Raw genomic sequence first — 27,970 nt, 5'->3', positions numbered from 1 at the left:
GGCCATGCCCCGGGGAGCTGGGCGCAGAGAGAGTTAAGGATGGTGCCCAGCCTGCGTCCTGCCCTCCTCCTCCTCCTCTTCCTCCTACAGGTAAGGTGCTCGCCAGCCCTCTGCTCCCCCGGGGACCCTCCTGCCTCCCTCCCCTCGGCACCCTGCCCCGCTCGGTGTCTCCGCGACGACTTTTCCCTTTCTTTTCAGGAAGGGAAAAGTCAAAGGAGACACAAAGAGCCCCCGGGAAGGCTCCTCCACCTGAGCATGGGGTCTTGGCAAGAGCTCACAGCGCCCAAAAACTAGCGGGGAGGGGGCTAGAGCCAGGGACTCACCACCAGGTCCCCTCGAGAGCAGCCCGGCTTTCCCAGCAGCTCCCCACCTCACACCTCCCAGTGAAACCAGCTGCCACCAGTAGCCCTTAGCTGCCCCCTCCCAGCAGCCTACTCTGGGGGGTGTGATGGATGGGGACAGCACAAATGTAAAGCTGAATTATTCTCCCGCCTTTGACTGATTTCCTAAAGAAACCTCTCCTTTTTCTTCCCCCACCCGCAAAGCTCAAGACTTTCCTCTCTGAATTGCTCACGGTGGAACTGGAGCCACTGCTAATTTTGCAGCTCTGCACAAAATGCAAATGCTTTGTCAGAAGCAATATTTTTCCTCCCTGAGGGCTCATCAAGAAAGCAAATGCTCCCAGCCCAAAGCATGTTCAGATCCCAGACCCCAGGGAATGAGGCGAGGAAGATGTTTCCTGAGCATTATTGTAACAGACCTAGGTGGGCAGTTAAACAAAATGACCAAGTTTTTGATTAAATCTCTGTGTTGAGAGTGTTAAAAAATAAATAAATTTGCCTGGCTCTCTGCAAAATGCTGTCTCAGTGGCCCAGTTGTGACTGCAGAATTAAAAGGACGGAAAACACAGAGGGTCAGCCCTCACCGTTAGCACCTTTGTGGTTCGTACATGCAGGCTGGTTTCTTACCACCCAAATTTAGCTACATCTTTGGATAAAAAGTTCTCACCTGGGTGAGAAGAGCTGATGAGCACCCAGTGACTGCCCTGCCAAGTTGGTGCTGCCTTTTAAAGCTTCTTTGACTTTTAACTGCACAGCCCCGTCCTGTTTTATAAGAGCTTTGGTTTTTTGTTTTGTTTTGTTTCTGGGGGGGAGGGAGGGTTGTATTCACTAGCTCAGGTTTTGCTCGGCTCCAATGTAAGCAATGAAGGTGAGATAGAGCAGGAGCTCTTTCCCCTACCCAGGTGCCCCTTGGCTGGTACATAGGGACACCGTGGGCAAAGCCACCACTCTGCTGCAATAGGGTTGGGATCCAGGATAAGGACAGCCAAGAGAGAATGACAGATCCCTGTAGCTACCGTGGGAGCAAAAAGTAGTCAGAAAAACAGTGCAAAGGTACTGAGACACAGCTCCCATGCTCTGCTAGACCCCACCAGGTTTGGGGGCTTCCTTAGCTGCTTCCACCTGTTCCCCAAGGGTGGTCTTCCTGTGAGGATGGGGGCTGAGTCCTCAAAACCCTTCAAGAGTTTGAGATAGAAACTACCCAGCGCTGGGGCTGGGGCCAGAAAGAGGGTCACAAAAAGCAGCCCAGGCAAAGAGGAGTTTCCCCCAGCCAGCCCTGAGCAGAGTACCCAAGCTGCAAAACACTCCTTCACAACCCACCCATCTATTTTGTCTTAAAAATATGTACAGTGAGTATTTAGATCCTTTTCTAGCATTATCCTACACTCTCAAAGAATGCAATGCCCTGGCTCCATGATTTTCCCAGTGGTGTTGGGACTGTCCCCAGAGTCTGGTGGCGCAACCCAAGCTGTGGGCAAGGCCAAGCCTCTTTTGGGGACAGCATTAGCTAAAAGAAACAGGAAAACTTCAGCCTCGAGCAAGCCCATCCCTGCAGCCTGCAAGCACAGAGACCTGCAGCAGCTTGGCTCCAACAGAGCCAAGGGACAGGTCTCTCCTGCTTGGGCAGGCTTTGCATCCTGCAGATCCTTGGGCTGGCACAGCTAAGGTGTTCCCTGTGCATCAGCTCTAGTTCAACATTGGTTTGGCCACCTGGCCATGCAGAGCAGACATCCCTTGAGAGGGTCAGACAGACAGACAAGGAGGCAGGCAGCTAACTCTGGGATATTGCTCTCTGGCATCCTGCACATCATTTAAACAAACTAAACACGTGGTTGAAAAGAACAAGTTCGCATGCAGTGATGTCAGGAACTGATGACATTTTGAGGGCTGATAATACTGTAGAAATGTCTTACAGAGCCAAGGTCTGACAGTGGGGGATGGTGTCCCTTCTTCCTTGATCCACTCCAGCAGCAATAAGCCCCAAAACCAGCTCCCCACCCCTTTGCTGCTTTGTAGGACACGGAGACACAGACACTGGGGATCTCCTCCAGTCTTTGCATTCCTTAAAAGCTGGAGTAGATGCAGTGTGTATGAGCTCACCCCCGTGATTTCACATCTTCAATGAAAAAGTGAATGGAAATGGCACAGCTTGTTCCCAGAATAGCTGCTCTCTCGCCATAGGATGAATATATAGAAATGCAATCAGAATAGCCTGCACAGAAGGCTCGATCCTGCCCTGAAATACAGCCCTGCTCTCCAGAAATCCCACACAGAGCTGGCTCAGAAGTTAGTTGGGAGCAACCAGTTCAAGCTGAGGTCCGAGGCTGCAGCACTTGGAGAGGTTACATCTGTGTTTTTAACAGTTGGGGTTGGAGAAGGATATCCAGACCCAAAGCCAAGCACAAATCTTTAGTGGATGTCCCCAAGTAAACAACCCAAAATGCCTTTCTCCCGTGCTTGAGAGTAGTTGCTCAGGAGCGGTTGGCTCTTTCTGAAGATGGGAGAACATGCCCAGAGGCCCATCTGTTGTATTTTTTTTTTCCTCAACTGTATTTTTCCTAGCAATACCCTGGGTTGTCAATGAGTCACCCACGGAGAAGAAATTGCCTCCATTCAGACAGCAGTGGGCAAAGGGTGTTGGCCTTTTGCAGACAACAGTCCCCATTCCACCCTGAAATCCTGCACAGCTCAGCCTGAAAACGCAATGGCAAATGCAGCTGATGCTTTGCTGTGCTCAGGGTTTCCCCAGAGGCGAACGCAGATAAACTGAAGGAAAATTATAGGTGAATTGAATGGCAGATGTTCAGCCCAGGGCATGACCCTCAAAAGATGATGGGTGAGGGAGAGTCACGGGGCAGGTAAGATCTGGGTTGTGGGAGGCAGCTGGGGACAACAAATCTCCACCCCCCGAAGTGAAAATATCTGAATGCACAAAGGTCCCATAATTAAAGTCTGCAGAGGACCCATAATTAAATCCTGCAGAAGAATTTAATACAAACGCCTCAGAGAAGCAGTCCTGTGGATGTGCCCATCACTCCACGTCTTCTCTAGCAGCCTTTGCTCTGGCCAACCCAGAAGCCATAGGAGCTGCTTTGATTTACAGTGTCTCCTTCCCCAACTTGCTTGTGTCTTTAGCTTTCAGCACCCAAATTACATTATTCTTTTTTCACCTGTCCCCAAAAACCTGTGTCCCTTTTGATAGATAAATGAAGTCAGAATTATTTATGTGCAGCGAGAGACTGGAGTGTAATCCAGGAAAACCTTTAATTGCCCATAAATCAGGTTTTACAGGCACTCATTTAGCCCTGATTGATATTCTTTTGTTAGGTTCCGCATCCAGCATGCTCAGAGAGAGACTCCAAACAGAATAAATGTTCACACCAAAGCCTCTGTCAGAGGCTGGCCCTCTAACATGGCTAAATTCATATGTTCCCAGATTTTAATGCCAGATGGAAGCATTATCGCCGTCTGCTCCCTGTCTCCTCCCCCCCCCCCCCCCCCCCCCCCCCCCCCCCCCCCCCCCCCCCACCTCGGGTAACATTAGCTATAGTACATCCCTCCAGGTTCTTACTTTGAGCCTTGATCTGCTGCTTTGCCTCGATGCTCGCAGGGCTCTCGTTGTGGATTTGCACAAAAGTAAGAGAAGGAACAGCAGTTCAAAAAGCAGGGGCTCGAAGAAACCGTAAATCGGGGTATGGCAAAGCAAGTGACTGTCAAGGCATGGGGTCATACAGGGGGTTTTCATGGGCCAGGAGCTCCCTGGGGTTATCATTTGTGGCTTAGGACTTTTCCAAGGGATGAAAGCCCTTAAGGTGAGGTGGTAAGAAGCTGAAGTCAAGTAGCTGAGGACAAAGGTGTGAAAACGGGACAGGGCAGGCTGGAGGCACGGTGGCCTCCTCCACGTGCAGACGAAGGGCAGCTCTTTGGGTGAAGCTTTGCAAAGGCCACCTCCAGCTTGCAGTTGTGGTGTCGGCGAGTTGGGCTGCCCTGTGCCCTCCCTGCACACCTGCTGGTGTTGTTCTGCAATCCGAGCTTGGCGTCCAGCTCCTGCCATGCTCACTGCATTCAGCACCCCCAGTCTGGTGCCTTTTCCTGCAGGCTCATGTCCAAGAGCAGGATCAGTCCTCAAGGCAGGTCCAGGACAGAGACTGCTCAGCCCTTCCCCAGCCTGTATGTCCTGAGTGTCCCAGGAGGGACTTTCTTCCACGCTTACTTTTGGGAAAGTGTGGAATGGTGTTACAGGGTGCCAGCAAGCCCAGCTGGGCTGGAGGGATGGACCAAGAGGTGTGAAAGGTCCCTGCAGAAAGGACACAGCAGGGTGGCTGGTGTTGCACCCATGTTGTGGAGAGAAACCATGGGCATGTGTCCTTGGGTGAAGGAGCCAGCAGGGCAGAGCTGCTGGAAACCAGGTTTTAAGTGCCTCTGACCAGGAGCAGAGGCCATAAAAAGTGTCTCCAGAGATAAATCCTTCTAGCCCAGGTCCTGTCCCTGCATGGTACACGCAGGAGGACGTGAAACCCCCTTCCAGATGCCTTCATCCTGAGGGATTTGCTGCAGTGACTGAACCACTGGGGCTGCTTTCTGCTGCTCACAAAAGACCCCCCCACAACCCACCTGGAGGGGGTCTCAGATGCTGTCAGCATCCATCAGTCCCACTGACCGCTCTGACTCTGAGCAAAGCCACTTGCTCACGTCTTGCTAATCACTCTGCTCTCCAATTACAGCCCTGTTGGCCACGGAAAATCCAAGCCCCATCTTGGCTTGCTAATTAGGCCACGAGCCATCTCTCTCGCTGCTTGGAGCTGTCAGCCCTTCCTGCCATGCAGATCCGATCTTGTTTGAGGCAATGAGATCTCAAGGGGGGGAGGACAAGCCTGTCTCTGGGTAACATGGGATGGGAGGGTGCCGTTTGACTCAGATGTTAATTCATTAATTAATATCTGTGGATTGCTTTGGAGAGAGAAAACACTGCAGGGGAACATTAATTCCTAATTGTTGTTAATTGAATTTTGCTGCTAGGTCAGTGGCAGGTTAGAGAGACGGATGCTCTGTGCACACACATGTGCGTGTGTGTGCGTGCGAGTTTGCTGCTCACACCCAGATCAGCAGTGAGATCCTGAGCATCCTTGTGCTGATGAACTGGAACAGCTCCAAAAAAAAAAAAAATCAAGCAGCTCAGGGCATGGCTGGTGGGATGGGATGGGTACATCCCACCCTATGTGGTGCAGCAAAGCCTGAGTAAGATGCCCTGTGTGCCTCTGTTTCCCTTCTGGCTCAAGCTTGATGGGGGTGGGACACTGACCACAGCTGGTGCTTGCTGTGTACAGCATACAGCAAATGCTGGAGCAGTAGCATGTTGCGGTGTCCCAGTCATGCTCTGCAAGCTCCAGTCTTAATCAAGTGTCCTCAGCATCTGCCGAGATGCCTCCACATGTGAAATGGAGATGTTAGCAGAGCCTGGGAGGGAGATGGGTGGCTGCTGAGACAACAGCGGTGGAGCCATGGGTGGCTCCAGATGGAGGAGAAGCTGCTGCCAGCACGGGGCCATGCAGCTCCTGGCAGAGCATCATCCTTGTGGGAGAATGCCCTGGCTGAGCAGGACCTCTGTGCAAAGTGGTTGCTTCTGCAAAAGCAGACTGCTTGTTTTAGCCTGCACAGCTGAACGCTCAGCTGAAGCTCTCTGGGATTTTGGCAGCCTAGGAGAGGTCACAGAGGCTTTCCTCGCTGCAGAGCATGGTTTTCAGCAGCCTGTGTCAAAACAGGACAGGGAGGGCAGAGGGAAAGAGACGCTGGAGCATGCACGGCTCCATCTCAGCCAGGCTGGGACCTGCTGGGTGCCATGTGGCAGCTTACAGCAGGGATGCTTTGGCAGGCAGAGCTGTGCAAGGACAGAGCTTTGACCTATTCCTTCTGCAAAGCCTGCGGAGGGGTTAAAGCAACCTGCGGGGGACAAAACACACAAGAGAGCCTGGCCATGAGGCTAAGGGGCAGAATGCTTTTGGTTCATGCAAATCCACCTAGAGTCACTACCTTATCCCCTCCAGCTTCACAGCTGACGGGAGCAGGTAAAAAGGCTCTGGTGTGAGCTTTGGCCACATTGCCGTGAGACAACATTCAGAGTTTGGTTTAAAAACAAAAACTGATTGTTTCATTTTATTTTGGGGATTTTTTTTTTTTTTGATTTTGCAGTTTTAGCTCACTTACAAAGCCTGCCCAGACCCTGCACTCCCTCTCTCCATCCTCACCCCCTCCAGCAGTAGCTCAGTCCATGCTGAAGCCCGGTGCCAAGACCTCTCCCTGTGTCTGCAAGGAGAACAGGCACTGCCAGGCTGGAGTAGGCTGTGATTAGCACAAAAACGTCCAATTAACACTTGCAGACCTGTTCAGGTACGCAAACCATCCCAAGCGCTTTGGGGAAGAAACCTTTAACCGCAGCTGCCTGTGCAAAGAGCCACCAGATCTAGCTGACACTGAGCAGAGGGGATCCGGCCCCATCGCACCCTGGTTTTGTCACCTCTGGAATTCGAGCACTCTCATCTCTGGGTTATGCTTCATTCCCACTGATCCCAGAGCATCACTGAATGTGCTCAGATCCCCTTACAGTGCTTGGGGCAGGGATCTGCTGTCGGATCCCCTCTGCCATCTGGAGCAGTCATAACAAGGAAGCTATTCTCAGCTCCGCTTGTGTGTCTGCCTGACATCTCTCTTGCTGTCAAAACCAGCTTCCTAAGGCAGTAAATAGTTGTTTGGAAAAAGAGCAAGTGGGTGCTGAAGCTTGTCTCCCCGTCTGAATAAATTCCGCTAATGCTTTGGTAGGGTGCAGGAGATCTCTGGGTGTGTCAGCAAGAGGAGCCAGTGTTTGTATGGCTCAAGGGTATGGGGAGGACTGTGTCCTTCATGTGCAGGGTGGTTTTGTAGGTAAACGGCACTCGGGAAGGGACATCAGGCATGGAGGAAGAAGGCTCTGGGTTCAGCCTCGTCCACTGTTGGTGTCCATCCCCTGAGCAGAGGGATCAGCCCGGGTCACCCCTCTCAGGTGGAGCAGGAAGCAGGCAGCTGTGCCTTGCCCTTGCAATCCCTTTCCTCAACTTCAGTTTCCCCAAGCTCCTGCAAAAGCCAAAGGAGCAGCAACCTGCAGTCCATGTGGCTGTCTCCAGGTCATCCACCGTGCCTGCCACTGCATCCAGCCAGTGCTGGCAGAGTCTCTAGGGTGTTCCTGCCGTACAGGACCAAAGGGCTCATTGCAATTGCTACTGGAAACCATCACTCAGGAGCAGCTTTTTCAAAACTGCTCCCCAGGCAGATGGAGTAAATGGTTTTCACTTCCAGAGGAGCTGCTGAGCTGCTCAGGAGCAGTTCTGTAGAAGCTCTTGCTGATGGGATAGTTTCTGGTCAATGCTTGCCAATACAGCAGGAATGGCAGTGCTTGTAGACAAGCCTTTCTGCTAAAAGAAAACTTCATCCAGACCTGATTGACTGGATCAGGTCTCCTTAAGGATGCATATTAGCATCTTCCCACTGACAGCTTACAAGGCTGTGATTTTAATAAGGTATTGCAAATCTGAGCACAGTGTCAGGCTCATCATGTTTCCCCTGCCTGCTCTCAGGATGCAAAGATGCTAAAACTAAAAATGTTGGTTAAAATGCTAAATAGCAGAAGCTCTGAGGCCTGGCGGGGGCTGTGCAGGGCTGCAGCGTGAGTCGCTGGGGAGGATGTTTGGGGCAGAAGATGAATAATGGGTGGGAAACAGAGCAGAGAACAATAGTCCCCCAGCCCCAGGCTGGGAAACCAGTCCCACAGACTGGTGCACATCCACCATGCAGATTTTGGGGTGACATCCATCAAGACATAGGCAAGCTCAGATCTGACCAACTTGCTGCCACATCCAAGAAGGCACGGGGGAGCTGCATATTGTGTGTATAACCCTGCTACCATCTGATTTCTCCCCACACAGGCATTTCTCCTCTGGGATAGCCCAGTGGCAGCCTCCATCCAAGAGCAGTACTGCGAGAGCCTACCGCCCGCCACCAACCACACAGGTGAGTGTCCTGCATCCCCAGCCTGCCCTTGCCTTGCTCAGAGCACCTGGGGCAGAGGTAGTTGGAGGAGGGGGTGAGGGGGGGGTCTCTGGGCTCATCCAGCTCCTTTTCAGGGGGTGGGGATGTGCTGAGGCTGCATTGCAGCCCTGTGGTGAATGCTGCATCAGCACCTTTCCAGGGTGTCAGTTGAGGCAGGTGGAAGATGCAGAGCTCAGGAGAGCTAAAAATAGAGAAAGTAAATGTGCGTGGGGCTGAGCTGGGGGGGGAGGTAGGCAAAGAGACACCTGCCCTGTGCCTGCTCCAATGCTGCCCCTTCTCTGCATGTCCAAGGACACCAGGAGCCAAAGTGGTCCTTGGTACCAACTGGGGACTTTTGTCCCCTACGTCCACACCTCACTGGGTTACTGACAGATTTAGGGAGAGGAACAGTGGCTGAGGGAGAGGAGAGGAGCTCCCAGGAACCAGGAGAGAAGCCCTCCCTGGCTCAGGGTTGCTACAGAGTTCATTTTCCCACAGTTGAAAGAAGACAAAGCGTGCACCAAGCAATTGCCCTGCTTGCCCCAGTCCCTGCTCAGCAGAGCATCCCTTGCTGTTAGGGTGACAAAAGTCTGATGAGTGGCACCCTGCCACACCGCTCCCATTAGCAGCAGATTAAAAAGTTGTTTTTAAGCAATTCCAGCTTAACATCAGCTGATTCTGTGCCTGGCCCATTGGCAGAGCCCAAGGCATGGTGCTGAGGAGAATCCCCAGCCTGAGACATGGAGGTAGAAAGCTGAGGGTAAAGAAAGGCTGGAGGTGGAAATGGAAATGCCTTCGTGTCTCTGTCCTGGGTGCTGTGCAGGTGGGAAGCCCGGTCATAACTCAGGGACTTTGCTCCCTGAAGGTTTCATTACTCTGCTCAGCAAGGAGCGTGTCCTTGGCCACATTAAGCTGTGATAAATTTTGTATTTTTCTTCTTGTTACTCTCCCCCCTGGTACAACCTGTGTCTGACTCTGATCCATGGCATCGTGGGGTGCAGCAGCCAAGCACCTCCAAATCTTCCCATGATGCAGGATCTGGCCCATGGCACAAGCTAGGGTGGCAGCACCCCCAGAGCCTCCTCATGCCCACCTCACGGCCCTCATCATCTGCTGCTGTCACCACCTGAGCCTGGGGCAGAGAGCAGGGAGTGGGGAGCATTTTCAAGCAGCTCGTGCTGCTTTTTGCAAGCACTGGGTTTTGTTCAGTTGGGATTTGCCAGTGCAAAGCCATGCAGGAGTGAGTGCGTCTCAGCCCCCGTCACTCTGGGATGAAGAGCACAACAAGCCAGGCTGCAGATTTGCAAAATCTCCACTATCTGACCTGTCATGCCTGGGTAACTCGATCGATTTGGGATGGGAATGGTGCACACGAGAGTTGCTCCCAGCTCGGGGAGGGGGCTTTGAGCAGGAGCTGACACTAATTGGCTTACGTCTGTTGTTTGGTAAGTGGAGCTCAGCGTCAGCCTTCATCCTTGGGGCCCATTTAAAGCCCTGCCTGATTTAGGCAGCAATTCTGAGGGGGAGATATTTACAAAACTGGCAACTTTGTTTCGAGGCTATTTAACATGGAGACTTGTTAGGATGATGCTAATGAGAATTGCAGCAAGGCCGCGAGACTTAATTTGTTAATGTCTGCGTAACCCTCAGGAAATGGCACGTGCTAACAACACGAGCCCACGGATCCTCAGGCACGTGGAGCGGTGGGGCATCAGCTGGATGCAGAGAGGGGCCATGCCACGGCGTTGCTCCTCCAAAAAAAAAAAGCCCAGCCTGGTCTCTCCCCCCTTCTCCGATTGCCAGTCTCTTCATTACTTAATTTCACACTTTTTAATGAGGATGCACAGCTGTGCAGTGCTATTGCTGGGTGCTGGCACTCTCCAAAGCATGCGCATTGAGCTGAAAAGGTCTCTGCTCCCAGCGGGGTGGTGCAGACAGGTCCGGGTGATGCTCACCAGCTTCATGTCCATCATGCTCTAAGCACCCTGTCCACAGCACAGGGTGGTGTCCCTTGGCATTCAGCCTCATCCAGAGCCCTGCACAGATGTGGTGGCTCAACCTGACTGAAAATACCTCTTGGTGGGCCTGAATCTGGCTGGTTGGCAGCTGTGCACGTAGGTTAGCTGCTCCGTCACTGAGGCTGCTTTTCTGTTTACTCCTCCAGGCAGAAATTATATCAGGCTGGACCTGAGATCAACAAGGTGTATTAGAAAAAAACAAGTCAGCTCACACCTCCAAATGTCTGGAAGCCAAAAAATTCCCAGGTTAGGCTTAATTAATCAGAAAGAAATAATGAGGATCAACATCCCTTGTCCAGGGTGGAAAGGTGCTGATCCCAAGGGCTTCATGCCTCCAGATCACTGCCAACAGCAAACTGTCTTCCTGAAGATTTTGACTCCCCAAGGCCTGTGCACAGCTGTTTCTCCCTTTGCCCTGCCACAAAATGGCTCACAGAGGGACGAGGTCATTTCACTCGTGGGGATGAAGCATCCCGCTGTGGTCACAGGACAGTTTCCCACCAGGGTCTTTTCCGGGGAAAGGAATTAAGAACCCGAGCAGATGGGAAAGCCTCTTCCTAATTAATAGATAAGGCTTTTCCAAAGCAGCCCAGCAGAAAGCACTCGAGCAGAGCGGGTGCTCCCAGGGTTATTTTGCTTTTCATAACATTCAAGCTTGGATCAGCCCAAGGAGCTGGCACCCAATTGCTAATAGCTCTGGCTGCTCCCGGCTGCATGATTTACCACTTTAAGCCGTTAAATTGTTATCACAATAAATTGTTATCACAATAAATTGTTATCCTCAATCTCATGTGTGTGCCCAGGAGTGAGCATGGAGCACAGCTGATTTCTTCCCAGGAAAGAAGTGCTTTGGGCCAGTGCATGTTCAACTAAAGCAAAGGAAAATGACACCAAAGGCAGAAATGAATAAAAATGTTTGTTTGTTTTTTTTTTAAATGAGCCTTTTTCAAGGGCAGAAAGAAGCATTTAAATAAAGCAAATTGAGCTGGTCCAGATGCAGCAAAAACTGGTGGCTGAGGGGCATGGGAGAGCAGCAAGCAATGCGAGCATTTCCTTCACATGTGCTTTTCTGGACAGGTCTGGAGACATGTTTTGCAGCAGGTGACATTTTGACCAGGAGCCTTCCCACCCGCTCCAGCCCCACACCACTGACACCACGACAGCCGTCCCTGCCCGAGCCGCGGCTCTTTCATTCACTCTCTGACTCCTCCAGGGAAGAGACTGGAATTTAAATTCATAAAGGTCAAATTAACAACATCACTGCCTCTCTTCCCTTCAGCCTCATTGGCATCTCTCCCACTGATGCAGAAATACTAATAAAAGGGCTAAAGAAGCAGCAGGGAGTCCTGGCAGGGGCTTAGCACCAAGGGATTGCAGTGATAGGCTCGGGAGCTGAAAATTTTGAACTCACCTACATGAAAAAAATCAGGGTGTTTAAAGTGTATGCTGGTATTGATAAAGCCATTCTGCTCCATCATCTGGGAAACAGGGATGTCAATAGAAACTTGCTTTTATTCATAGGTTTTGTTGTAGTGGAAGAGGGAAGACAGTGATGATTTGAGGTTTTCTGGTAGGAAGCAGCACGCTGGCACGTCTCAGCGGCAGCTACACCAGTTAAACTGCACTTTGGACTGAATGCAGTAAAATCCTTGCCAGCTGCTCCATTCCATTTTAGCCAAATCAGAGAGGAAACCTCTATCAGCAAGGGATTGCAATTCTTTGCTCACCCACCAGCAAAGCCCAGGCGAGACCAGGGAATAAACCACTGGCTGCTGCCCTTGGCTATGACACAACCCCAATCACACCATGGGGCGGATCAAAACAAGATCTGCCCCAAACCAACCCACTACATTGCATATTCTGTACAAATATATGACCACAATCCACCACATTATATACACAATACATATATATGATTCACATAAGCTTGATGTGGGTCAGTCTCAGCTGACAGCATCGCACAGATGCATCCTATCGATGGCAGAAGCTAGGCGTGGTGCCTCCTGTTTATCCTTCTCCAGAACAGCAGCAAAGACCTCAGGGGGCAACCAACAATGGTGAATAGCAACAAGCTGAAAATTCATTATGAAGACACTTCACTATCATAACGCTTAATTAGCCTGTGTAATTATTTTTCTTTGAGGATCATGAAACTTGAATGCTTGGGAAGATTGCTGGAGATTTTTCTAAGGTCTGGGCTCTTACAGAAATAAATAGAAACATCCAACACTGACTAAAGCAGTGCTGGATGTAGGGTGTGAGCAACAATTGGGGTATTTTGAGACAACCACAGTGTTCCCAGACATGCTGGGTATCCATCCTCAACTCAGAGGGAAAGCAAATAGCTCCAGAACCCCAATTTCAGCCCCATATTGATGTAAATTGCCCCTCGGTGCCTCCAAGTGTTCCTCACAAACATTCAGCACCTACCCCTCCTGAGCACATCAGAGCCTTTAAATAAGAGCATCCCCACCAAAGCCTTTATGTAGGGGTAATAAGATATAGAGTGGCTCCTTCTGCTCTACCAGCACGGTAGAGCTGTCTGGGGCATACATTTTTTTCACAGTGTGGGTCTGCCCTCCAGGTGCTGCCTGCAGTGAGTGTATTTTGGTTAGACATGGAGGTTAAGCCCTGATTATTAAATAAAGGCCCTCAGAAGTGATTGCCAAAGCAGAGGATGTCAGCCCGCTTGAGAAGTGGTCACTGAGGCCGTCAGGGTGGGCAGAGATGATTGTGGTTGAGTAAGATCTCCAGACGGGTAGAGATATGAGCTAACGCATCTCAGCTCTTACTCAGCCACCTGGGACACCTGAGATGAATAACTGTATCACTCTCAGCATGGAGTGAGTCTATGATTCAGTTTTCTGTTGTGTCTCCTTGCCCCTTTTGCTTTGTGCGGAGGCAGAGAGGCTTTTCCTCCAAGCAGCTGTAACTTGCTGGGAATGCAGAAACAAACTGTGACGCTGCGTGGCTGCAAAGCTTTGCTGGGGTGTGAGCTGGGGCTGTGTTTATTGACACTGCTGCATCAGCACAACTTTTGCTTTAGCCCTCTTCATGCCATTCTAGTAAGGGTTTGGTGGTGCAATCATGTCCCAGGCCTCCTGGTACCAGCTTGAGGGCACTGCAGCCACGCGTCTGGTGGTGCTGGCACAGGACAGGCTTGCTCTGTCCTCTTTAATTTTGTTCCAAATCTTCTGGTGGATCAGCTGGGGCCAGGGCACTTTGCCCTGCCAGGCTTTGTATGTCTGTGTGGCTTTAGCCTGGAGTCATCTCAGGAGTTTGAGTTGCGGAGGAAGGCTGGGGAAGACTCTTTTACAGAAACAGAAGGGAATCTGCTGTAGTTATCCTGATGCAGTTATGTTACAGCTGTCTCAGGGTAAGTCCCTGGACAGGCATTTTTATTTTCAGGAGAAAGGAAATGCTTTGCTTTGTTCCAAAGCTGCAAAAGCCTGAGAGAAATAGGGTGAAAAGGGATTTGGATGACTTCCCCTGTGCCACGTTCCCTGTCTCAAAGCAGGACCTGATATGGATGCTGCATTTCTGTGTAGGAGGGAGCAAAGTCTGGGGGATTTGTGTGCACGTAGGAAAGTCCCTGACCTTTCTTGCTGCAAAGACCAAAACTGTGGCTGCACCGCCAACAGTACTGAGAAACCTGGAGCAGGTGTCTACAGAACCTGGGAGAATAATCCCTCTGCAAATAAGATGGGCCACGAAGCAGATCTGAAAGCATTTAGCACTGATACATAGCATTTCCATGCTAAACAGAGCTCTAAATGCTGGGAGCTGCATGCCTCTGGGGAGCAGCTGGAGCAGACGGTCGTGATGGGCAAAGGGGACATCACAGCCCTCCCGGCACTCTTCTTTTTCACTGGTTTACTTTAACCCTTCCCCAACAAGAGACTTTCCTCCCTACATGCTGGACAACACAATATTTCTATGATTCAGAAAGTGGGTGAAACATTATAGCTATATTATTATATATTATATATAATTATAATACATATAATATAAACTAGATTCAAAACTGTCTGGATGGACCTGCAAATGCCATTTCCAGCAGCACTGGGGCAAAGCCTGCTCTGCATCAGGTGCAGTTCCAGGAGCTTTCCGCAGCCTCACACCACTGCAGCCCCAAGCCCAAATCCCACCCCATGCCGTAACCTTGATCTGTGGTACACAGAGGGGATAAGGTCCTGGTGATGCTGATCCACCTTCTGCTGGCTCTGTCCACCCCGCATCCCCACCGTGGTGGGATGTGAGACCCATCTGCTGTCTTTGTCACCTGGCAGGTGGTTGCAGTGCTCTGATGGGAGTGCCAAGCAGTATTAAATCAAGTGCTTTGGAGAAATATAGAGGTATTATAGCCAATCTTGAGCAGAACTATAACAGCACAATGCCTTTTTGCCTCATCACATCATTTCCACAAACTTATGGTTTTGGTTACTAATGGTATTGCAGTGGTTTTGCTTTACTAATTGGAAGAGTGCTGCTGCCAGCCTCTGGCTCTGATGACTTTTAATTGCTGAGTCTTGCTGCTTATCCCCCATGAGCAGCCTGCATTTGTGCCCCAGCACAACCTCTGCGAGGCAAGAAGAGAAACTGAGGCAAGGGAGACTGGAATAAAATGGGGGTTGTGCTCAGCCCCCAGGAGGTCACAGGGACACTTTTTGCCATTAGCATTGTGCAAACCCCATTTTCCCATACCGGGTTACTCCAAATGAGTATTTCCTACTACAGGTATACGGGTGGATTCCCAAGTGGCTAATGGGGAGGGGGAAGTGGGCACTCACACTTTAACTTTGTCCTTAGTAGAAGCAATCACCAGTTCTTTATCTGAATGAGTATTATAAAATTTTAAGCAGGGACTTCATTTCCTATGACCCCCCTATTTCTCTGTCAAGTTTGGGTCAGAACACCTAAGGAGCTCAACAGTTGCTAATAGATGCAGATGAGCACGGACATGCACCCTACATGCGTGATTAAATGCACCTTTTTTCCCAAGAAATACTGGCTTAGAACAGTTAACTTAAAGGTTGCTACAGCAACCATACACATTAGGAAAGCTAAAAGCAAAGGTCACTGTTAAAATTAATTTCTCCCTACAAGCTATGGAAGGCAGAAGATAATGTTCTGCACACTCGGATGTTTCCCCAGATCACACACTTGGAAGTTTCTTTCTCTTGTAAAGAGATCTGAACCAAACCTTCCTTTTCTTCACACTGAGAATTTGCTCTAAGAGTGTCCCAAGAAACAACGGTATCAATTTTTCAGATAAGCAATGAAAAAAATACTACACTTCCACACCCCAAGAACTTTCATCATGCTAATAAAGTAATGCTTCGCTTTTCTGTTCTGCTGTTTTTTAGGCAGCTCTACCCATAAGATGTCTTGGAAAAGGCTTCCAAATAGCGACCTGCTCTGTGTCGAGTCCTAGTGGAAAGGAAACGCTTTGTTCTCACACCCGAGGAGCTGCAAATTGGGGGGAGTTTGCCTTTGGAAATGGCAATGTCTGGCTCTGTGCTGGCAGCACAAACATCTCCATTACCCAGGAGCGGTTTGCACTGAACTCTGCCCCCTCCTGGGCCTGCTGCCTATCATCCATCTGCTGCCTGCTAGGGATCGCATTGTATTGATATCACAGCCGTTGTGCCTCCTACCTCACTTTGAGATGTAGCTAGGACATATTTAGCTACAGTACATGTTGTTCTAAATATACACAAATTATACATAAAAAAGCCTGCAATCTGGCCTACCTAATGTCTACATTAACACACTTGTGTAGCTGGGAAAAGCACACAAGTCCTGCTTGAAATCTGAAATAGCAGCGGCAGACTTGGAGCTTTCTTCTTGGGAAAGGCAGGAATAGACCAGCAGAGATGGGCAGGAAGGAGATGTTGGAGCCAGGAGATGTGAGAGGCTTGAAGGAGCTCTGAAGAGTGTCCCACCAGCACCAGGATGGAGTTATCACAGGGACAGTAAAAATATGGCTGTAGCAGGGCCAGATGCCTAAGTCATGGCTGAAGAAAGGAGAAGGGCTGGAGGATCGGAGCAGGGGACCTCAGGTGGAAATCTGAGTCAGAACAGCAGCCTTGTGCAGAACCAGGCTTAACTTGGATGCTTAGGCAAGACCCAGGCAATAGATACAGAAAAGATGGCTCAGTCAGTCCCTGGGGAGCCTCAGCACAGACAGCATTTGGCGTCTGCCTTGAAGCTTCCCTCAGAGCTGAGCTTGCAGCAACCCATCGGCTCAACTGGGACCAAAGCCCCAGTTCCCTGGGCAAACCCTGAAACCTTCAATGGCCTGGAGATGGTCTTCAGTGGCCTGGAGACCTCCACTAACCTTCAACTCTTCTCCCCACCAGGGCCCCAGTGCAACGCCTCCGTAGACCTGATCGGCACATGCTGGCCCCGGAGCGCAGTGGGACAGGTGGTGGCTCGTCCTTGCCCCGAATATTTCTACGGTGTGCGGTACAACACCACAAGTAAGCTGGGCAGCACTGGTGGGGACAGGGTGGGTAAGGGATGGGGGGTAGAGACACGGAGACACAAGTGACAAAATGTCCCTGGGTGCAGAGGCTGTTGAGGTGATCTGTGGTATGTGTCAGCCAAAAAGGGAAGAATCCTTCATCTCAAATTTCGGAGAGCAAGATTGTATAAGGAGATGCTCCTGGGCATGCACTCATGAAGGAGAAGAGGGCTGATGTCCCCATCTTGGGGACAGGGAGTGAAGAGGAAGCCTGCCCTGCTGTTGGAGGTGCAACACAGGTCTACAGCCCCCAGCTGAGCAAGGACACGAGGACCTTGCAACTCATCTCCCAGCATGGGTGACTGAGCTGTCACTGCCAGCGAAGTGCTGGGAACAGGGGATGAAGTAAAGGCACTTGGAAAGCCCCCAGAGCCATTCCTAGCATGCAGATGAGTTTCTGTCCACCCAGATACTACTTCTGGTGAAAGAAACATCTTGCTTCATGCAGAAAACATCACATTTTCTGTCCCACACCCTTTCACCGCTGCAGAAGATCACACGCATACGGCTCCTGCTTGGCAGCACTGTTCATGCAGCTGCAGGAGTCTCCTTGCATTAATCTGTACTTATGCCTGCCTAAGAGCCATCCCTGTCCCATCATATCACCCTGATGAGGCTCGTGGTCTCTCCTTTTAATAGCAGAAGCCCAACATCGCCCTGGTGCTGATGTTAATTGGAGGCAGCTCTGGGGCCATCAGAGCTGTGCCTTCCCAATTAGCCTTGCCTCCTCTTGCCATCCTTGCTGGGAGGGGTAGAAAGCTCCTAACACAGGGAGGGGAGAGCAAACTTCATGCTGCCTCTGCAGCAGCACTCGCTGGACGGTCGGTGATTGCTGGAACAAACGGAGGAGTTGGTTTTGTGCTGCTCCTGCTGCATCTCAGTGGTGGAAGGCATCGGGGTATCCCAGCACTGAGGGACAGTGCTGGTGCAGACCCAAAGCCCTTGAGTGGGACTGAAATGTTCCCATTTTGTTGTAACTGCCTCTGATTTCCAGGTTGCATAGGGAGTAAAAAGAAGCTTTTCCAAAAGCAATTCTGTCCAGGTCTGGAAACACCAGGATGGGCTTTCAGATCTTAATGCACCATATTTTCAGACCACGAGTGCTTTGGAAGGCTTGGGGAATCATCCCAAGGGACAGATCTTCTTGAAAGCACTTCCCCAGGCCTTGCTACTTTCTAGGAGAAAAAAAAAAAAAAAAGAAAAAAAAAAACACCTCTTTGCTTTCCTCTCTGTAAAGCTTTATAGAGCAGTGGTAGCAGCTGGGGAGTTTGATCCTCTGGTCTCAACTGAGGCAGCATCTGAGCTGGCTTCAAAGGAAAAGACACCACAGGCTTGATAACAGAGACCCTACGTTAGTGATGACAATCAGGTCACATCTATCACATTTTGGGGTTTGTGCCCATCTCCAGGTGCTGTTACCCCCCTCTGTGCACCCTCTCTTTCAGACAATGGCTACAGGGAGTGCCTCGCTAACGGGAGCTGGGCCGCACGGGTTAACTACTCCCAGTGCCAGGAGATCCTCAGTGAGGAGGTAGGAGCTTGGTGGTCCCTTATGCTCTGGACAGGAGGGTGAGGGATGGATGTTGGAATTTTGAAGGGCACCAGCACCCAGGTCAGGAATGGCCCAAGGGATTGGTGGAGCTGGCTGTACACCAGCAGCCAAGTGTACAAGTTTGCATGCAGCATATATGACCCTGTCCTTGGTGTGCATTTTCATTCCCTAGGGAAAATTTTACCATTCCTGGTTCCTTTCATGTTAAGCCAAGAGGGTTTGCAGTGTGGGGTGTCCTCGTCCTGGGCTGCTTGGTGCAGATTGGCATGTCCTCCAGCCCCATTTCCCTCCTCTGCTTCTCCAGCTCCTTCCCAGTACAAGAACACAGCACAAACCTTATCCCTCCCTGCTGGCAATGTAATAAAGGAGATATTTAGAAAACTGAGAGGGATGAAAAATGGGTACCATGAATTACAAGCCCCTGAGTAGGTCAAGGCACCCTTCAGAGCAGAGGAGAAGAGATACAGGCTGTTCATTTGCAGCTGATAAGCACCTCTGGTATTTGGGATGCTGATATCTCTTGCCAGGAATGGTTTTCTCACTCAGTTAATTGCTAATTCACGGGTTGGATGAGTGCCTAACAGCAGGAGCAATCAATTAATTTAATTATCACTCATGCCTTCCTGTGATCCCTTGCTCCCTTTGCCCACATTCAGCCCAGCCTCTCAGCTGCCCCTAGGGCTAAGGGGAATGAACTGAGACATCAGATGTCATGTTGCCGGAGAGCTCAGATGAATTACAGCAGGATTTCCCCAGATGATGGCTCAGGGATGCCCCAGTGCTGAGCAGGGCTGCTATAGGAGCAGCAATCCCGAGCTGCCCCAGTGTGGGTAGGATGTGAAATGCCTGAGCCCATTGCGTGGCCAGGTTTGTGCATTTCTGGTCCAAATTAGCCCCATCTGACCAACCCTGGTGCCTTCCAGCCTCTTCTCCTCCATCCTGTACTAGGTGGGCTCCAGTGGGCTTCTGAAAGGGGTCCCCACGTCTGCAGAGCAGCTCTGGGAGGTGACATGGTGGAGGAAGGAGGGTTGTGGGGTGCTTGGGTTTCTGCTGACCCCTTTCCTGTCTCCTTTCCCCCTCCCCAGAAGAAAAGCAAGCTGCACTATCACGTCGCTGTCATCATCAACTACCTGGGGCACTGCGTCTCCCTTGGGGCCCTCCTTGTGGCCTTCGTCCTCTTCATGCGCCTGCGGTGAGAGACCTGACCTGCTGCCCTGCTCCTGGCAGGGGCATGAGCCCAGAGAGGTCACCCCACAGCCCTCGGGATTGGGATGGACCTGGAACCCCTTTGTTTTGCCATGTCCCGTCCCCCCCCCCCCCCCCCCCCCCAAGGCTATTCCTCTCTCCTCTGGAGAGATCGTGCCTATCTTCAGTGCCACATATGGCCCTGTTCTCCCCTGCAGCCCAAACGGGGTCAGTCCCCAGACCCTCACCATATTCTGATGGTGCTTTCTCCCCCTGTCTGCAGGAGCATTCGGTGCCTGAGGAACATCATCCACTGGAACCTGATCACAGCCTTCATCCTACGCAACGCCACATGGTTTGTGGTGCAGTTCACGATGAACCCAGAGGTGCACGAGAGCAATGTGGTAGGTGCAGCCCAGCCCTGGGGTATGTGGGGAGCTCAAGGATCCCAGAGACAAGGCCAAGAAAAGCAGCTTGGGATGTCAGATGGGGTTGCTTGGTGGCTGGAGGACAATGAAAGTCTATGAGAAAGCCAGGTTCAATTGCTGTGCTGGGGTCTGTGTTGTTGTGTGCCTCGGTCTCCCCACTGTAACACACCCATATTCTTGCCTTTTACTGTGGCAGCATGGAAGAAATTGTCATGGTCTGTTTGGGGCACGGCCCTGGTGGGAACAACAATGCTCCATGGGAGGTGACCAGTTTATTGTCTCTGAAGTAGCTCTGCTCTTCACCCTGTGTCACCTCCTAACCCCCTTGGCAGGTCTGGTGCCGCCTGGTCACTGCCGCCTACAATTACTTCCACGTCACCAACTTCTTCTGGATGTTTGGCGAGGGCTGCTACCTGCACACGGCTATTGTGCTCACCTACTCCACCGACAAGCTCCGCAAGTGGATGTTCATCTGCATCGGCTGGTGTAAGTACCAGCGCTTCCCCTTCGCCCAGCGGGTGGTGCCCACCCCCATCCTCTGCTCCTGCTCCTCTTCCACCTAAATAGCTGCGAAAAGGCTTCCAGGAGCAGGAGGATGGGAGTTGCGTGCCTGTATCAGCTCGCCCTCTGCAAGAAAATCACCGTTATAGCATAGCCTGGTTGTGATATCGCACCCCTGAGGCCCATGTGTGTGTTCATCCGCAGGTATTCCTTTTCCCATCATCGTCGCCTGGGCCATCGGGAAGCAATACTACGACAACGAGAAGTGAGCATCACTGCTCCCTACCTGCCCTCTACCCCAGTTCCCTGCCTGTCGGTCATGCCAGGAGCTGTGCACCAAGCGGGCACGGATCCCACCTGCAAGGGCTCATAGGAGGCAGGGTACACGGAAAGGGTGGGAGGAAAAATGATATTCTTCCATTCTTTCTTTTATCCCACCTCTAGGCTCTTTGTGACACGAGCCCTGCCTGCTGCTGCATTTTTTCCTTCAAACTGCAAATGAGATTTTTAAAGGGGCAAAAGGCTAGATTAAGACAGAGCTCCTACAAAGTGTTTGCTAAATGGAGCTGGGATTTAATCTACCAGTAGAGACATAAACTACCACCACCTGAGCCATTTTCACAGAGACTTGTTAATGGAGGACTTAACAGGAACCTGATGAGTTCATCACGGGGATGGTGGAGCTGAAAGGAGCCCGCACAGATGAGTGGCAGCTCGCCTTGTTTTGCACTGCTGGTTTTGCCCCCTGGCTTCAGCAGCCCTGTTAGACACAGGAGAAGCACCAATTTAAAAGAACCCAACTCTCAGGACACTGATACCTGCATGAGCTCCTGTGGGGTCTGCTGGGGACAGAGCCACCCTAGTCACAGAATCACAGAATTTTCTAGGTTGGAAGAGACCTCAAGGTCATCGAGTCCAACCTCTGACCTAAAAGTCATAAAAGTCACGCATAGTCCTGTATGCGTGTCATATTGTCCTTCCATGCCCCAAAATAATGAGTACCCATAAAGACCCCATACATGAGGGGTCTCAGAGAAGCTATTCTATAGCAGCTACTCACTGCTATAGCAACTTAAGTCTTTGTGCCTTCACCCTATGGACAGCAACCTACAGACATAATGTAAGGGCAAGAGTAAATCCAGGTCGCTCATGCTGCAGGCTTGTCCCTAACACCTCTTGTCCCTAACACCACATGTCCCCAACACTGCCTGTCCTTGCCTTGCAGGTGCTGGTTTGGGAAGCGAGCAGGAGTTTACACTGATTACATCTACCAAGGTCCCATGATCCTGGTGCTTCTGGTAAGAGCAAAGTGACCTTGTTTGCAAATATTGGGTCCTCCCACCCGAACTGAACCTTGAGCAAATTTGGACACCTAGCCCAAGATGAGAATCCATGTGTGTAGATCCTGATGACTTAGGATAGGCTAGGAGGGTAGTCTGGAGACCTTGCTCTAACAGGGATGCTCCCATCAGCAAAATTCCACAGGCATCAGTGAGTCTCTGCCCGGGCACTGTTTGGGTGCACGTTGATGCTTTGCCAAGCATCAGGAGCTGCCTGGAGACCTCATCCTCATGCCTTGATCTACATCGATTTGCTGCTGGCTGAGCAGCAATGCTTGAACCAGAGGTCATATAACCCCCTCGGGCTTCCCTTTTCCTGGAAGGGACAAAAAGGAGCAGGGCTGGCAGGTCACAAGCAACAGTGCAAGGCATTTGACTAACAGGTCCAGAACCAAGCACAGCTTTTTTTTTTTTTTTTTTTTTTTTCCCTCCCTGCCCAATGCTGAGAAAACCTGAGAGGCCATTAATCACCGACACCAAGCAGCCTCCCCTCCACGTCCCTGAATAATCAAGACTGCTTCTCATTTCCCAGCCCGTCAGGTAGCTGGGCCACCTGTAATCTGTGCCAATTGTGCTCAGCCCCCATCTCTGCCAGCCCTGCTCTCATTAGTGGATCAGCAGCCAGGAGATCTGCTCCCTGCTGTGATGGCAGCCAGCCTCCCCAAATCTTTTTGTCAGCCTTATCATCTTCGTCCCCACTTTCCTTTTTCTCCCACCCTTCCCTCACCCATCTTCTGGAGTGCCCTTCTGCCCCTGCTTCTATGAGTAAACTCCTAAATCTTATTGGAAACATGCTTTAAACATGTTAAATGCAGATGTCCTGCCCCTGCGCAAGGAAGGCAGTGCAGGTCATAGTGAGAAGCAGGTCCACGTGTACCATACCAACTGCTGCTTGCTTTTTTAGCTGCCCAGGCTTGGTTCAGGCTCAAGAGATGTTCCCAGTTCCCCTGGCACAGCTCGTTTCCTCTGCTGTGGAAATAGAAGAGAACAGGGGGAGCCGACACTAACCAGCTTCCCTCTTCCTTCCAGATCAACTTCATCTTTCTGTTCAACATCGTCCGGATTCTAATGACGAAGCTCCGAGCCTCAACCACATCAGAGACAATCCAGTACAGGTAAGAGCATGGAGGGAGAGAAGGCAACTAAGCAGAAAGAAGAACTAGAAACCGTATTGGCAGGACTGAGGGGGGACAGGAACAGCCCCAGTAGCCATGCAGCAAGGGACTATGGAGACATGTAAGAGCACCTCAGATGCTTTCTGAAGACACATGGCCATTGCCATTTGAGAATCCTGGTGGAGGACAGCTGGATCAGCCTTTGGAGGGAGCTGAGCCCCTTTGCAAAAGCATCTTCTGGGGGGACCCAATCAGCTTGTTGGGGTCAGGGCTGCAAATCCTGGCATGGAAGTGAGAATTGCATTGCCACGAAGCAAAGGGTGATGAAGGAGCAATGAATTGAGGCCACCCCAAAATCTGCTCATGGAGCTGCAAGAAGGCAGCACACAGCAGGAAGATTTAACCATTCCCTGCTGCAGAACATGTCACAGGCAGCTTGGAGGCACGCGGTCAGCTCTGGAGCACCTGGAAGAGGAGAAGAAACCTTGGACTTTGACCGTGCTTCACCAGATTGTTTTCTGAGCAGGGATCAGTGAATCTCACTGAGTTCAGAGAAGTAGGTTTGGAGTCGAGGGTGGCTTTTTTCAGCTAAAAATGGAAAAAATTCACATGCTGTCACTAGAAGATGCCAGCTTTCCTTGTCGCAGAGTATTGAGCTCTGGGGTGAACAAAGTTGAAGACTATTGAAATAGGCTGGTTTGCCTCAGGCAGCAATTCTGAGAGAATTTTTTTTCCAGCATTTTCCTGCTTTTGGCAGGGAAGATTTTTCACCCTGGGGCAGAGGAACATCTCCATTTCCCAGAAACATTTTGTGGGACAGGAGAACTTGGACAGCTTGAGTGGGTATAAACTGTGCAGTCCTGCTTAAACCAGAGCCTGGAGGGCTCCTGCTCACGTTATACGATGGCTTTTGGTAAAAGCAGATGGATACTCCACTGCTGTGACTGTTGCCCTGGGAAAGCTATATCAGAGCAGGTTATGTCCTTTATTTTTAATCTCAAATTCCTGTTTCTTTTTTTGTTATACTCCAGTTTGCCAGCTGAAGCCCCCTCTGTCCTCAGTTATTGCCAGCTCTTCTGTGCCATCTGCCAGTTTGCATCGGTGGCTGGGGCTCTGCTGTAGGTCCCAGCCTACCCAGACCCATCAGGGATGACATTTTGTGCATTAAGCTGCTGTTGGAATCTGTCTGTTAACAGAATTTTTAAGAAAGAAAAAAAAAAAATGTCAGCTTGGCACTGTTGTCATTCCCTAATCAAAATGAATGAGATACTGAGCCCCTACCCTTCCTGTGCTCTCTTGCATCAGCACAATCACTTTTCACAAACAGCACTTGTAATCTCATCAAGAAAAGATATCAAATTAATTAGCTGAGATAAGTTTTTCATAAACCCGTCTTGATAGGTTTGAATTATCTTACCCTCCTTAATTCCCTTTTAACCGAGCCCTAGATCAGCCAGGCAGTCATGTCACAGCAGCTGAAGGTCGGGTCTCATTTATCCACCTGCTATCCACCACCCATCCGGGATGGAGAAACCAAAGAAGGTGCCTGCTGCGCAAACCAGCCCAATAATTTGGGGATTACATTAGGAAACAGCCCAACTCTCCTCTCTCCTCCCCTTGCCACTGGTTGGTCCAGACCTAGACCCACCAGTCCCAGTGATGCTGGTGCTGGGAGCAGGCTGGGGCCAGTCCCCGTGCCCAGGGCCATGTGCTGGTGGCTCAGCTTGGTGGTTTCTCCCCCAGAAAAGCTGTCAAAGCCACGCTGGTGCTGCTGCCCTTGCTGGGAATCACCTACATGCTGTTCTTCGTCAACCCAGGGGAGGATGAGATCTCCAGGATTGTCTTCATCTACTTCAACTCCTTCCTGGAGTCCTTCCAGGTAAGGTCCTCAGCTTTGGCCCCCATCCCAGGCCCCCACCAAGGGCTGTGGAGGAGCACAAGGTGTGACTTATGTCTCACCCTGCTCCATCAGAAACACTGACCTCCCCAAACCTCGGGGTTGCTCCAAAGCCACTCAGCCTCGGGGTAGCTCTGCTGTGACTCTAACGTTTGTCTCCTTCCAGGGTTTCTTTGTCTCCGTCTTCTACTGCTTCCTGAACAGCGAGGTGAGCACTGGGGGTGCTTGGGGTGTTTGTGCCCATCCTTATGAGAGGATGTAGGCTCAGCCTGAGGCTCTGCCCCTGCACAGGCACCCAGGTCCCCAACTGAAGGTGTTTGCAGAGTCAGGCCAGTACCTGCAGCTACAGGCACAAGCACAGGTTGTACCTAGATGGGAAACTGGTTGTTGCCTGGCTCTGTTTTTTATCCTGCCAGTGGGATCCGGCATGAAATGGGAGTTGTTTTTCATAGGAAATTGAATATATGGTTCCAGCTCCTTTTTTTTTTTTTTTTTTTTTTTTTTTTTTTTTTTTTTTTTTTTGTGAGAATAGCCCATGAGTGCCCCATCCAAATCAAACACAGCTGACAGCTTCCAGGGCTTGGCAGTGTGGACAACTGTCCCCAGCCTTTAAAAATTATTCCCCGCAGGCTTCATATTCATTGTGGCTTGTTTGGTCACTGGACTGGGTTTAGTAGGGATGTTCAGCCTCCAAAAATGTGAGAAACTGAGAAATTTTGTTGCTTCTTTCACATGCAGCAAGAAAGGCAAGGCTCTTGGGGAGAAGTCTCAGCCCAAATGGACCGTATCTCAGAAAAATATTAGTTTCCCATTGTTTCCTCCTATTCGGAGGAGGAAAATCCACCCCTGAGAATAAATGTTCTGGGGGTGCATCTGTGCAATTTGATGGATCAGAAGGGTCCAGAGCCCCCATCCCTGTGTACACACCCATGACACCTCTCAGGTTCTGACCCAAAACACACCAGCAAGCAAAGGAGGTGAGAGCAAGGGCTGATCCTGGGACTGATCCATTCCTCCTCCTCCTAAATGCTCTCACACCTTTGCTGGCTGTGATACAGCAGCTGAGCAGAAAGGCAACCAGCAAATCCCCAGGGACTGGCAACATAAAAAGCATTTTAAATCTCCAGAGATGATGCAGACCCCTTTCTTTTTCAAATTTGTTTTCAGGAATAAAAGGCAGCTGACAGCATCCTGACATAACAGGCTCAGCTGTGCTAAGTAACACACTAATGCAATACAATAGCAGTATTAATATACAATATACATATATATGTACCATAGGAATTGTTGATGTAGGAGGAAAAGAAACTATGCCAGAGCTTTCTGGTGGATCAGGAGCACCTCGTGCCATACAGCTCATGGTCCTTCAATGATCTCCATCCCTCAGTCCCAGCTGGGCTGGCTGGGGATTTTGGTGTTTGTCTCAGCCGCTGTCGATGAAAAGGCATTTCTTCAATATTCATTTGCCATGCAAATCACTTGGGCAGCTGTCAGCCAGGATTGATGCTGAAGAAATGCCACCGGTGCAGACCAGAGAAGCCATAAACATCCCCAGCTGTCACTCACATCCCTCCTGGCCTGTCACAGCAACCATGAGGATAGCTGGTGCCTCGGAACAGCTTTGGAGCCCAGTTTGATGCTGGACCTGAGTAGTGAGACCAGAAAAGAGGAGGGGGAATGGGATGTCTGGGTGCCAGCAGGACCAGGCTCTGTGCCCTGGGCTCACCTTTGCCATGGGGGGAAGACCACCCTGCTCTTTCATGGTTTGACAGAGGAAGGGGTTAAACTGCTCTTGGGATCTGACCTCCAACACAGCCTAACTTAAAGACAGGATTTGCTTCCTGCACCTACTACTTGTTAGGATGAGACATTTCTGTGCCTCAGTTTTCCCACAGGGAAAAATAGCACAACACCCCCTATTTCCACTGCTTTTTGCAAGTGGGGGCACAGATAACCCCTTCACAGTGCCCATAGCTCAGTGTTTGCAGGCCTTTGGTTCCTAAATGTCCCCTCTGTGTCACCTCCAGGTGCGATCAGCGGTGCGGAAGCGGTGGCACCGATGGCAGGACAAGCACTCCATCCGCGCCCGCGTGGCTCGTGCCATGTCCATCCCCACCTCCCCGACCCGTGTCAGCTTCCACAGCATCAAGCAGTCCACGGCCATCTGATGAGCCGGGAGCCAGCTGCCCAACGCGACAGCGTCCCCATGTCCCCCCCTGCGTGGGTCCCCCGGCACGACGTGGGAGCAGGGTCCTGCCCGCAGAGGGTGCACAAACTCGCTGCAGCTGTGGGAAACCCTACGGAAGCTCCTGTCCTGCTTGCCAGGATGAAGCTGTAGGATGGGACAGCCAAGATGCTGCTTTGTCATCACCACGGCTGCAGTGCAACCTGCCGGGGTGGCAGGAGGAGTCCAGAGGGGTTGCACGGCCGTCCTGCCTGCATCCATCCCAGGCAAGATGCTGCCTGTCCCATTTCTGCCTCGTGTTTGTCACTGAGGTGTCAGGACACAGGGACCCCCTAGGGACAGCTGATGGGGTTAACCCCTTGGCTTGGGATGCTGCTCAGGGGAGGCAAAAGCCTCTGGGTCGTTGGAGAGGATGGAGAGCCCAGGGCTGATTGCAGACTTTGCTATATGCAGCTGTGTTTTTAAACCACTGGGGTTATTGGAGTCCCCCGAGTCCCTCACCAAGTCCCCGCCAGGTTGTTGCTCGTCTTGACGCTGAGGATGCAAGGCAGAACCTGGGTAGGAGAGGGCAGAGAGGCAGGAGATGGACTTAATCCTGTGCTCCACCTTGGTGGGTCTCCAGGGCTTTGCTCCTGGACCTCAGCGCAGTCACCGAGCAGTGGCTCAGGTCCCCTCTGGCAGCCCCCCCAGGGACGTGCATGTCTCTGCCCTGCTCTCCTCCTCCCTGCCTCGCTTCCACCCTCACCGTCAGCTCTGTGCCAAAGCTGCTCCCTGACCTCATGCAGGGCCCAGGGCCGAATCCTTCCCGTGCTGGGGTTAAGTGC

The 27,970-nt window shown here is 51.1% G+C and overlaps 1 protein-coding gene across 1 annotated transcript; it reads left to right on the top strand.

The window, feature by feature from the left end:
- Window positions 1–27,129, top strand: CRHR1 (corticotropin releasing hormone receptor 1). Its single transcript, XM_032202820.1, has 13 exons — window positions 1–90; window positions 8,297–8,381; window positions 16,780–16,899; window positions 18,389–18,474; window positions 19,581–19,687; window positions 19,964–20,084; window positions 20,441–20,594; window positions 20,814–20,874; window positions 21,835–21,907; window positions 22,979–23,064; window positions 24,808–24,943; window positions 25,128–25,169; window positions 26,989–27,129. Exons 1-13 carry the CDS (start codon window positions 40–42, stop codon window positions 27,127–27,129), a joined length of 1,263 nt encoding a protein of 420 aa, XP_032058711.1. The 5' UTR covers window positions 1–39.
- The last annotated feature ends 841 nt before the right edge of the window (window positions 27,130–27,970 follow it).

The sequence above is a fragment of the Aythya fuligula genome, chromosome 24, assembly GCF_009819795.1.
Source record: "Aythya fuligula isolate bAytFul2 chromosome 24, bAytFul2.pri, whole genome shotgun sequence".
In the NCBI taxonomy this organism is placed as follows: Eukaryota; Metazoa; Chordata; class Aves; order Anseriformes; family Anatidae; genus Aythya; species Aythya fuligula.
Note: the sequence above shows the minus strand (reverse complement) of the source record. Positions and strands in the feature narration are given on the sequence as shown.

Coding starts and splice junctions, on each gene's coding strand:
- CRHR1 (XM_032202820.1), top strand. CDS start 40: ATGGTGCCCAGCCTGCGTCCTGCCCTCCTCCTCCTCCTCTTCCTCCTA. Junction 20,085..20,440: donor AGGTGCACGAGAGCAATGTG/GTAGGTGCAGCC, acceptor CCCCCTTGGCAG/GTCTGGTGCCGCCTGGTCAC. Junction 20,875..21,834: donor CAATACTACGACAACGAGAA/GTGAGCATCACT, acceptor CTTGCCTTGCAG/GTGCTGGTTTGGGAAGCGAG.